Here is a 12,938-nt window from a genome sequence, read left to right on the forward strand (position 1 = left end):
TCTTTTATATAGTAATTTGTTTTTGATGTTATTGTATTATGTTAACTATTCGTTTCGTAATGATAAATTGTGTGATTTTATATAACGATCGATTTGGTATAGTCGCATCGTTACCTTATCTTTTTATCTCAATCTAACCCTTCATTATTATTAAATAATTTTATTTTATCATTTACCCTACTTTTTTATATAGTAATTTTATCTTGTATCGTAATTTTTCTTTACAATATTACAAGTTTATCCTTCGTATTGATGGTGTGTGATATCATGAAATGATGGCAAACGACACAATCTATCCAAACATTATATTTATTAAACGATACAGTATAATACAATACAGTACGATACGATACATTATGAAACGATATGTAACAACCATCCAAACAAGCTCGGCAAAGTCTTATAGCATGTTTGTCCAAGACGGAGAAATGAGGAGAAATGCTTTTTTCAAGCACTTTTGAAGGGGGGACAAAAATTACTTTTGGACATAACAAGTTTGTGTTTGGCTAATAACTCGCAAAAGTACTTTTGAGCAATAATTTGTGTTTGTTCAAGCTTTTCATCAAGTGTTTTTAAGTATCAAATTACGAATAATGACATGGATAGATTTACTTAATAGTTAATATTATAAGTAAACAAATAATCTCAAAAAATTGCTATTACAAGTAATAATTAAATCTTTTCATTTTATTTAAGTAAAATATGAAAATAAAATTCAAAAGTGTTTAATTATTTTAATATAAGTTAAATATATTAAAATTTATTCAACAAATATAAAAGCATTCACCCTAAGAGTATTTTTAATATCTTGAGTATTAGATTTAACGGTTATTTTGGTATATACTATATTTTGTTAAGGGTATTTTTGATAAGAAGAAAAGTCAAAACTGCTTTTGTTTTTGCTTTTGGAAAGATACTATTTTTTTTTGCTCTTAGAAACTGCTTCTACTTCTTCCCAAAAGTATTTCCCCCCAAAAAGCTTGGCCAAACAAAGTTAGGGAAAAAATGCTTTTGGAAAAATAAATTTTTGACCTTTTGAGAAGTTTGGCCAAACAGGTTATTAAACTGCTGACTTTTGCATTTTATAAGTTGGATTTGGAATAAGTCGCATTTGTCTCGTACAATTTATAAGTTGCATCCTTATATCGCGATTTATAATAGTTAATATTATAAGTAAATAAATAATCTCAAAATTTTGTTATTACAAGCAATAATTAAATCTTTTCATTTTATTTAAGTAAAATATGAAAATAAAATTCAAAAGTACTTAATTCTTTTAATATAAGTTAAATATATTAAAAATCATTCAACAAATATAAAAGCATTCACCCCTAAAGTCACTATATATTAGAAAGTTATCCTCTAAATAATAAGAAACATTTATACATTAATATCCTAAGTTTTAGGTTTAACGGTTATTTTGGTATATACTATATTTTGTTAAGGGTATTTTTGATAAGAAAAATCAAAACTGCTTCTGCTTATGCTTTTGGAAAGAAGCTACTTTTTCTGCTTCTTAGAAACTGCTTCTGCTTCATCCCAAAAGCACTTTTTCCCCAAAAAAAACTTGGCCAAACAAAGTTAGGAAAAAAATGCTTTTGGAAAAATAAATTTGAGAAGTTTGGCCAAACAGGTTATTAAACTGCTGACTTTTGCTTTTTATAAGTTGGATTTGGAATAAGTCGCATTTGTCTCGTACAATTTATAAGTTGCATCCTTATATCACGATTTATAAATTGGATCTTTCATAATACGAGTCATTCGTAAGAGAGAAAGTTTCAAGTACCTTGGGTTTATTATACAAGAGAATGAGGAGATTGATGAGGATGACGCGCACCGTGGATGAAATGGAGGCTAACTTATGGTATTTTGTGTGAAAAGAATATACCACCAAAACTTAAAGGTAAGTTCTATAGAACGGTGGTCAAACCGACTATGTTGTATGGGGCGGAGTGTTGGCCGGTCAAGACATGGCATGTCCGGAAGTTGAAGGTGGCGGAGATGAGAATATTGAGGTGGATGTGCGGGCATACCGAGTTAGATAAAATTGGAAATGAAGTTATTAGGGACAAGGTGGGTGTGGCCCCTGTGGATGAAGAGATGCGGGAGGCGGGACTTAGATGGTTCGGGCATGTAAAGAGGGGGGCACTGATGCTCCGGTGAGGAGGTGTGAGAGGCTGGTATGGGAGGGTCGACTGAGAGGTATAAACATGCCGAAGAAGTATTAAGGAGAGGTGATCAGACAAGATATGGTATTTCTCCAGCTCGCTGAGGACATGACCATTGCTAGGAAGGTGTGGAGGTTGAGAATTAAGGTAAAGGGTTAGGTGGTTGAGTGTTGTCGTTGTTTGTAGCAGTTGCTTTGATACACCACCTGTCCCTTTCTACATTAAACAATTTATCAATTTGGAAACATTCTACCAAAATGTTTTATTGATCCCTTCATTTTCTCCCATGTTGCATTTCTTACAATTTCAAATAATTACGAACTATCAATATGATGTTTGATCTTTGAGCTGCGTGTCTATCGGAAACAACCTCTCTGTCTTAACAAAGTAGGGGTAATATTTGCGTACACATTACTCTCCCCAAACCTCACCTGTGGGATTACACTGGGTTTGTTGTTGTTATTTTTGTACCCCTAGTCTCCAGTTACTACTTGATGTTGTCTTATGTTTTAGTTTTCTCATTGCATTACATTTTGCTAGGTTTGTATTTTTTTCTTTGGTTGTCATATTGGTTTGCTTGTTATTACCCATCCCCTCTCCCCTTCCTAAGCCGAGGTATTCCGAAAACTGCCTCTCTGCCTTTCAAATGCAAGGGTCACTCTACCCTCTACCAAACCCCATTTATGGGAATACACTGGGTATGTTATTGTTATTGTTATTGTTGGTGTTGTTGTTGTTGGTGGTGGTGGTGGTGGTGGTGGTGTTATGATTTAAAAGTCGTTTATAAGTCGCATTTCAAGATTGCGATTTATAAGTCGCATTCCACGATTGCGATTTATAAGTCGCATTTCAGGATTGCAAGTTATAAGTCACATTTCAGGATTGCTATATATAGACAATAAATTTGCGTTGAGAAAATAAAATCAAGACCGAAAATATTGCAATAATCGTAGTATTTGATTTCGAGTAATTTGAGTGCTACAATCTCTATGATTCCTCTTATTAGACTTTTTCAATATAAATTCAAGGGCCTTTGAGCTTGATCTTGGATTTGAATTTGATTTATCCATCGCGAACACTTTGATTATTACCACGAATTGTATCACGAACAAGTAGCCTTGATCTTGAATGCCTTGTATTTAATTTGACTTCGTTCTTGATCTTTAATACTTGAAATTTGTGTTGAGGTGCTTGAATGCTTGAACACTTATAGTTTGCAGAGAATTGTGGCTTTTGATCCACAAGCTCCCTTGTGCTTCTTGTTATAACTTATGGTGTCCTTTATGGGTTATGAAGACCCCTATTTATAGTTGTGAAAGGGAAGAGTTATGGTAAGAACAAACTCTTTCCGACCAATCAGATTGAAGCGTGACAATACCGTATTTAATTGGCCAGAACATGTCACTTGAACGTGTGGCACAATTTCACTGGCCATTTAATTTGACTTGGCATGCCTTGTCATTTTGACACGTGGCATGATCAATTGATCATATTGGTTCTTATGTTCGACTTGGCGTGCCACGTCATTTGACACGTGGCACCAAACTGGACCTCTAGGAAGACGACTTATTGCGCCTAATGAAGTTGGCTCATTATATGTAGCACAACTAAATGGGTTATCCCAGTCAATATTTATTGGACTTAAGTAACTAATCTAATTATATTAGCCCATAATATTTATTTGGACTAATATACTAAAATATAGTCCATGTTATTTTATCGATTTAAATTTGATAAAACTAAATGCTTACAAATGCCCCTATTTTAAGACTTGCGAAGGTCTTTAAACCTTTGAAGATTGGGCTTTGAAGTATTTATATTAGTATACTTGAACTGGCTTGACTTATCATATGAAATGTTAAAGTATTTGAACTTTATATTTCAAATATCAGTGTTACATGCCTCAATCACATGGAATGTAAAAGCTATTAAATTTTAAATTCCAAGATCATTGTTGCACACCATCACGTGGCTTTGTAATCCATATTGAACTTGGTTTGCAATCTTTATTCTTGGCAAAGCAATCCTTTTTTGTCTCTAATAAGAACACTTTGTCGTGACTATTATAATTTTAGGAGGCAACTAGAAACACTTGATTCCTTTTTCATGTTGGGAACTAAATCTTGTCGCCGCCTTACAAGTCCCACATCGGGACAAATTCGTTTGGGCAGAGCCATTTGCCTCTATATATATCATGATGTTCTTCAATTGTAAACCTCAACTTGCAACTTCAAAAATTACAGGTGAAGGTAATCTATGTTAGGTAATATTTTTTGTTAGCCTTCCTCTTACTTTGTAGGTCAAACGAGAAGGATATATTCTTGTTTAACAAGATGATTTATGTATGAATAAGACACCTTCTTAGGGTATGAAGGGATGGATACTCATCCTCGCTCGAAAACTAGAGGCATAATCTTAAGGCGTAAAAGTTCACATGGAATATAGAAGGACACAACTGGGCAACATATAGAAGAAAATGATCAACCCACAACAGCTTATACTAGGACAAACCCATGGCAACTTATAGAAAGGACAAATTATCAACAACATATAGAAGGATCAAATCCATGATGAGACCACCTTAAGGTACAAAGAAACTTGAACGTCCATCTTAAGATTGAAAATTCATAGTTCCTTTTAAGGACAAACCCGCAAGAGGCCAACTTAAGGTGCAAAGGGACTAATATGTCCACCTTAAGATAAAAACATTATAATTCCTTTTAATGACAAACCGTAAAAAGGGCAACTTAATGTGTAAACGGATTTAAACGTTCAGTTTAAGATTGGAAAATCAGAAAGCCTCAACTAAAAGACTTGGTGGATTTGTAGGCCTCAACTTGAAGACCGACAAACTTGATGATTTGACGGACTTGAAGATTTGGCGGACTTTGACGCGTCAACTTGAAGAGAGATGGACTTTAAAACTTCAACTTGAAAAAATAGCAGACTTGAATACTTCAGGTTTAAGATTCGTTGGGCTTAAACAACTCAACTTGAAGACCGGCGAACTTAAGGACTTCAACTTGAAGACCGATGTTCTTGAAGACTTGGAAGGCTTGAACACTTCAACTTAAATACTCGCAGACTTGCTGACTTCAACTTAAAGTATGGTGGACTTGCAAAATTCAACTTGAAGTCCAACAAATTTGAAGATTTGACGGACTTGAAAAATTGGGGACTTTAATGCTTAAACTTGAAGAGCGGTGGACTTTTAAACTTCAACTTGAAAAAATAGCAGACTTGAAGATTTTGCTCGAATTCGAAGAGCTTTACATTTTGAAGACTTTGCCGAATTTGAAGAGCTTTAAGACTTTGAAGAGCTTTCGACTTGAGTCTTTGCTCGTATTTGAAGAGCTTTGCGACTTGAACACTTTGCCCAAATTTGATGAGCTTTACAACTTGAAGACTTTGCTCGAATTTGAAGAGCTTTATGCCTTAAAGATTCAATTCAAAATTGGGGAGTTTTGTGACATACAATATGTATGTATTAAGAAACATTATAACTTGCAGTTTAGGCTCGTGCGTTAAGGAGCGTTTCAACGTGCAGTTTAGACTCGTGCATTGAGGAGAATTATAACTTACAGTTTAGGCTCGTGCGTTAAGGACCATTACGACTTGCAGTTTAGGCTCATGCATTGAAAAGCATTATAACCTGCAGTTTAGGCTCGTGCGTTAAGGAGCGTTACGACTTGCAGTTTAGGCTCATACATCAAGGAGCATTGGAATATGCATGGACTCTTCAGTTTCATCTTCGGATGAATAATTTCCCCCATTCTCAGCATCCTCTACTTTTATTTCATAATGAGGCTCAAAGCCATGAAGCCTTTGTTATCCACTTATAGCCATACTCAATTCCATATCATGTGCCCGAGTTGCTAGTTCTTCAAATATTTTGTGTGGCTTTATGCGTTGTAAGATATAACGAAGACTCCAATGCATGCCTTGAATGCATATTTCGATGCCAGAAATTTTGCTAAGGCGATATTTGCAGTTGAGGCTTAAGCTCCTCCAGCGGTTGATGAAGTCAATAACTGGCTCATCCTTTCCTTGATGAGTGTTTGTAAGTTCGATCATGCTTATGATGCGTCTTGTGCTATAGAAACAATTGAGAAGCTCTTGCTCCAACTCCTCCCAACAATCGATAGAATTAGGTTCGAGATCTGTGTACCAATCGTATGCATTACCTTTGAGAGAACGAACAAGCTATTTGATAAGATAATCACCGTACATTTTGGCATTGTTGCAAGTTTCAACAAAGTGTGCTACATGTTGTTTTTGATTTCCCTTGCCATCGAATTGTTGCAATTTAAGAGGTTGATAACCAACATGCATCTTCAAGTCATCAATTATTTGCGTTTACGGCTTTGCATATGTGACAGAAAATTTGGATGACGACTCAGGCTTATCTTTGATAGCCTCCATGATGAAGTCATTTAATGTCTCAATGGGAATCAGATCTTCGACGGAGACTTGGATTTCCTTGGTTGTCGTTGCTTGCTTTTCTAAAGAGTGTCCTTTTTCTTGTGACCTTTGAAAATTTAAAGGTGTTTGTGTGGATTCTCCTTCTACCATGCTATCCAGTTTGTTTGTTAACTTGGAAAGTTTAGTATCTTGATCATACATGCACTTTGATAAGCCTTCAATTGTTTTCGTCAAATTTGCAAGTTGTTCTTCTATGGTAGAAGCTTCAATAACCATTGTTTGCATGATCGATGATCACACCCAACTATGCCTCCTAAGAGATCTAGCGCTCGTTGTAAATATAATCCAGTTTATAAGTCCGGAGTCGAATCCCACATGGAAATAACGTGTTAATTACAACTAATAGCTTTGCACGAATTCAAGTTATCAACCTTCATAAATATTATATAACAATTTGAGAGTTTATTAACTAAGATCAGAGTATTAAAAATTCAGTAATTTATAACTAACAAAGCAAATATTGTAGACAAGATTTGGAAGAGCCTAGGGTTATGATTTCCCCTATTGTCGAAATCTTTCCCACTACGTTTTATATGAATTTGCCTAAATATTCTCTACCAATCGTGAGTACTCTGATTGTCGTAGCTCTCTCTCGAGCAACTATCACAATTTACTAGACGTATTCTCTCGAACTATGCTAGCTGGTACTAATTTACCGTTCACTACGATCGCACCAAGACTTCGTTATCTCTAATCTCGCCTTTAAACCCTCTATATCGATCTCTGAACTACGTTAGATGTGGTGTTGTTCAAAAACTACCTAAATGTGTACTCTCCCTCGAGAAATATACACACTAAATAGGGCACAGTTAATTGAGAGCTCTTCAATTAACAACAAGGAAAATATCGTTGAACAAGTAGATAAAAATCAAAGGCAAATCTATCTTAAATGCAGTAGAAAATCATCCTCCAATAGGGTCCATCAAACCTTAGATTAAAGAGTTTAGCTACTCACAAATACAACAACAATCAACATAATGTTCAAAGACATTAAACTACAAAATAAAGAGATAAAGGAAGGAAACACTTGTTTGATTCTTGTTCCACAGTGCTTGGCAACCTTTTTCTTCTCCAAAATCATATCCAACCCTAGAATAACTCGTTTGGGGAGTTTTTATGCCAATCCCTCGGTCCAAATTCGGGTTTGGGTCTTTTAACCCGTGACTTTTAATTACCGTGCTATAGACCTCACAAAGCCGGGTTTGTAGCACGATCGACCTGGTCTATAACGCGGTCTACCAGGATATAGACCTCGCAAAGCCTGGTCTATAGTGCGGTCGACCTAAATATAAACCTCGCGAAGCCTGGTCTATAGCGCGGTCGACCTAGCTATAGACCTCGCGAAGCTTGGTCTATAGCGCGGTCGACCTAGCTATAGACCTTGCGAAGCCTGGTCTATAGCGCAGTCGACCTGACTATAGACCTCACGAAGCCTGGTCTATAGCACAGTCGACCTGGCTATAGACCTCGCAAAGCTTGGTCTGTAGCACGGTTTAGGTACTTGGTTATTTTGGCTATTTTCTTGCGTTTTTTGTCCATGTTTTGTGCAACTTTCATTCGATGATTCATTATGGTGTTTCTACACATAAAAAAATACAATTTAGTGCAATTGCCGCACAATAATTCACTAAACCAACAAAATATAGGGCGAGTAATGTGCTAAAAGTATAGCATTTTGGCCTAACATCACTATCCCACACTTAAACGTTGCTCGTCCTCGAGTCAACTACCAATTCCTAGAGCACTTTTATTATCTTTTAGCACATCTGAGGCACACCATACATATGATTGTGGTTGATAGCAACAATTAAACTTTAGCACATGCCTTCAAGCTTCCCTTTACTTTATGCCATACTTCAATAATTTATTCAACAAAAAGATAACATGTTTATAACAATCTTAACCTCACAAACCGACTCAATTTCATAATGTATTCATGGCTTGAACACTTATATCATAGAGAAATCTAATAACTTCACCTATCCCTTACGAAATCATGTTCCCTCACAACAAGAACAAGAGAGTAAGTTGAATCCACACATTCGAATCAAATGATAAAATATATTTTAAGGACTCACATATATTAAAGAATGCCCTCACTCTCACAAAGAAGTCACATGCATGCAGAAATTACCATAAGCTTGCCCATTATGGAAATATCTACTAATGTAGGCTTGCTCGATCTAAAATCAATTGAGACTTTTTTATGGTTGTAATGTTGGCTTAAGGACGGGTAGGATAAATTTAGGAATATTGATTAACCCTCCTAAATACTTAAACACATCACATAATTAACTTAAAGCGCATTTTTTTCTTTTCAACCCAACTGCATTTTCACAAACAATATCATTACCAAAACATTTTCTCTTTCTTTAAGCACTCATTTAATTCATACCCACTAGCAAGAACAAATTACAATTGTTTTAAAAAAAAATTCACTAGTGGTGTATTAGTTTACAGAATAAGTACATCTTTTTTTCTTTCATTGGTTTGACTCAAAAGCCACCTCACACTTAGTCCTTACTTCTTCTAGCGCTCACTTCATAATTAAAGTACTTTACGATGTACAAGGATTAAAATAATGATAATTAAGAACAAATGGGTATTGGCTTGTAATGTGGTTGTCAAATAAAAGTCTATAGGCTCAAAAGGGTTGACTATGGATAAATTTTATTTGTGGTAGGCATTAAGTTCAAAGAGATCAAAGAAAGCCTAAAATCATTTTTTAAAACCGAGCAAAACCTAAAATTTTGCTTCAACTCAATGCCGAACAAGTTATAGACTCTAATGCAATGGCACGGACTATACAATTTCTCACCACACATGGCACATGATTCACCAAGGACGGTTACATTCCTATTCACAAATAATTGCAAGTATTCACAGAGCCACAAAATATTAAGCATCAAGCACAAAGTGACACAAGCCAAGAAAATGAGATATATACGTCAATAAACATGCTATCTAACCCAACGAGGCATCATAAGCAACTTCAACTCATAGGTAAGGTAATACACATACTAAAGTCTAAATATGCTACTATCAAACAAGCCAAAAGGGAGTCTAGAAATTTCATCTTCATTCTTTTATTCTATAAATCCTATTGCATTCTAAAAACAAAATAAAAACTACTACCAAGTTCAACTACATCCCGTGGAAAAAAACTGCTGTACAAAGAAAAACCATGAGGGATTATTACTATCTAAAATAATAGTAGATGTTGTGCATGAGGATTGAGCGGAAAACACCCCTCCAAGATGGCCCTCTCCTCAGTAGTGGTCGACCTTACCCCAATACTGAGTTGTAAATCCATCATCCCATATAGATGTGCCATAAAGCTATCATCTCGAGCATTGCGCTCGATACCTGTCATTGTGGCCAGGGCATTCTCCTCCTTAAGTCGGATGCATGTGATGTCCATTTGTCGGAGGGGTGGTGGAATGACCATATCAAAATCTCGCTCCTCCTCTACCTCCTCTTTTCTCAGGTACTGAGTCAACATGTTGGCAAAGGACAGTCTATCAATGCACTTGCTTGTTCTTACCTGGGCCATCTGGTAGTGTATTAAGTGCCCCGCGTCCACTTTTTAGCCAATCATAAGTAAGTACAACACACATATCCTTTCACGGCTAATCAGAGTCTCATGGTTGCAAGGTAATAGTCGCGTGTTGATCAATTTCAGCCACACTTGAGCTTCCGGCTTCATTTTCTTCTTTGGAAATTTCCTATGGCATTGGGTCTTCTTGTCACGAATCCAAGAAGCCACATAATTGACACCACAAAGAGTGTGTCTCAATGTTTAATATGTAGGACGGGTGATGAAGTTATCCAAGGATTCCTGTGGAACATCCAAGGCTCCCAAAAAATTGCATATAGTTGTTGCCGAAAAATCAATCAACCTTTCTCTAATAGGCACCAGCTGCTCAGAATCATTCGGATCAAAACCGGCAAAAAACTCCCGAACAAGGTTGACATTTATATCCCCGGTGATTCTAAAGACGAAGCTTAAGCCAAGGTCATGAATACCTTTACAAATTGATTGATACTTAGCTTGTAGGCGCCGCTCATGAACAACTGACTTAGAATGTATATGTCTCAGTCGACAAAGCTTGTACCAATGCTTGGCAGTTTGAGGTATGCTCTTCAGTCCAAATTCTCGTTATCCTTCAGGTTGTGGGCATGTGGCTACTATAGCTGCAACTGCTTGCAACCCTTAAACTTGGCTTGAAGTGGCATCGCCACCTTTTCTCTGTTTCGGTGGAGGTCTGGAAGAAGCCTTGGCCTTAGTCGTAACAACAACCTTGCCCTTGCCTTTACTATCATTTTTTTAGGAGGCATATTCGTTCATGCATAAGTGAATGTTCCTCAATGATAAATCATATGAATCAATTCAAAACATGATTTTGCGACCCCACACTTAAGAGTTCACGACATGATGTTCAACCAATTTTGGGTTACTCAGACTTCACCTCTTGAATTTTAACATCAAAATCAAGAAATGGCAAAATGATGTTTACTGCAGTTGGGATGCATATAGCTACTGATGAACCAACCTAAAGTTGCAATTTGGAGTGATGCAATATGACATACCACTAGTATAACAATCTTAGAGACTAGAACTCCATTTGGGCAAAGAATGCCTTTGAGACATTTAGACAAACACTCGGTGTGCATTAGTGTTGTCAAAACGGATATAGGGGTGAAGGATTGCCTCACCCTCCCCAAATCGGCTTGGGGATTTAATTCTATCACCCTAGTACACAACATCAATACCAATACTATGGGGTTGATGGATTAGGGCTAGCAAGCACATTCTTGCTATGAAGATATACCCCAAAGTGGTGGAATTACATTTCTCAACTCAATTCGAATTTATGACAAAGGAAAGAGTTAGATAACATACCTTAGATTCTTAGGAGGATTGAGTGCTCTTCAATTGACGTTGCAAGTGAGTGAAGGAATGAATGAAAATTGTCTTCAATGGGATTTTGTGTGAGAAGGGGAGAGGAAAATTGGGGCGGGCAGTAGAGAGTGTGTTGTTAGGTTTTAATTAATGTGTTTGTGTGTGTAGTGTTTTAATGCGTTGGATTAAAAGGCAAAGAAAAATTTGACCTCTCTATAACCTGCACAACGCGAGGCAAACACGCGCTCTAGCTCGCTATATCCCTTGCGACGCGATGCGAAAGCCAGCTTTTGCTCGTTGTATCCCATGCAACGCGAGGTATAAAGCGAGGCTAATACTTGATTTTTGCTCGCTGCATCCCTTGCGACGTGAGGCTAAACGCGAGCTTCATCCCTTGCGATACGAGGTCTACTGCCAGGTCCGTTGATGCTTAGTCTTTTTGACACGGGGTAGACGTCGATTTCTGGAACGTACTCATTTGATTTTTATTCCGTGTTGTGCTCTACTCCAAGCGCAATGACATCCCAAAGTGCTCCATTACTTGTTCAAACACCAAAACTTAACTAAAACTTGTTAGTGAGTAAAAACAAAGAGAAAATTCTATTTAAGCTAAAATAAACTACGCATTGGGTTGCCTCCCAACGAGTGGATGATTTAATGTCATGGCACGACGCATATGATCAAACTTAAGGTTCACTCAACAATTGAGGCTCCTTCATACGAATCACTGATACAACTTTTTCCTTCTCCATGCCAAGGTAATGTTTCAACATTTGCCCATTTACTCTAAACATGTTTGTTCTATCCTCGGATTCAATTTCTGCAGCTCCACTTGAGAGTACTTGCTCCACTCTAAATGGTACCGACCATCTAGATTTCAGCTTACTCGTAAATAGTTTCAATCTTGAATTATACAACAACACGACATATCCAGGTTTGAAAATTCTCTCTTGAATATGCTTGTCGTGTATGATCTTCATCCTTTCCTTGTATAGCCTGATGCTTTCAAAATCATGGTAACAGAACTAATCGAGTTCATGAAGTTTTGTGACTCTACTCGTACCAGCGACCTATATGTCAAGATTTAATTGCCTTAATGTCCAAAAAGCGCTATGTTCTAGCTCCACTGGTAAGTGACACGCCTTTCCGAACACCAATTTGTACGGTGACATGCCAATAGGAGTTTTGAATGCAGTGCAGTAGGCCCATATTGTATCATCCAATTTTTTCGCCCAATCAGTCCGAGTAGCATTTACAGTTTTGGTCAAAACACTCTTGATTTCTCTGTTTGACACCTCAACTTGGCCATTTGTTTGTTGGTGATATGGAGTGGCAACCTTATGGTGTACACCATATTTTTCCAGCATATTTGCGAAGGCTCGATT

At 36.8% G+C, this 12,938-nt stretch overlaps 1 protein-coding gene across 1 annotated transcript; it reads right to left on the reverse strand.

Annotated features, from left to right (window-relative positions):
• Positions 1-12,239: 12,239 nt before the first annotated feature.
• On the reverse strand, positions 12,240-12,920 carry LOC138896384 (uncharacterized). Its single transcript, XM_070181191.1, has 2 exons — positions 12,646-12,920; positions 12,240-12,549 (listed from the first exon to the last, which is right to left on the reverse strand). Exons 1-2 carry the CDS (start codon positions 12,918-12,920, stop codon positions 12,240-12,242), a joined length of 585 nt encoding a protein of 194 aa, XP_070037292.1.
• Positions 12,921-12,938: the final 18 nt, after the last annotated feature.

The sequence above is a fragment of the Nicotiana tomentosiformis genome, chromosome 7 (assembly GCF_000390325.3).
Source record: "Nicotiana tomentosiformis chromosome 7, ASM39032v3, whole genome shotgun sequence".
NCBI lineage: Eukaryota > Viridiplantae > Streptophyta > Magnoliopsida > Solanales > Solanaceae > Nicotiana > Nicotiana tomentosiformis.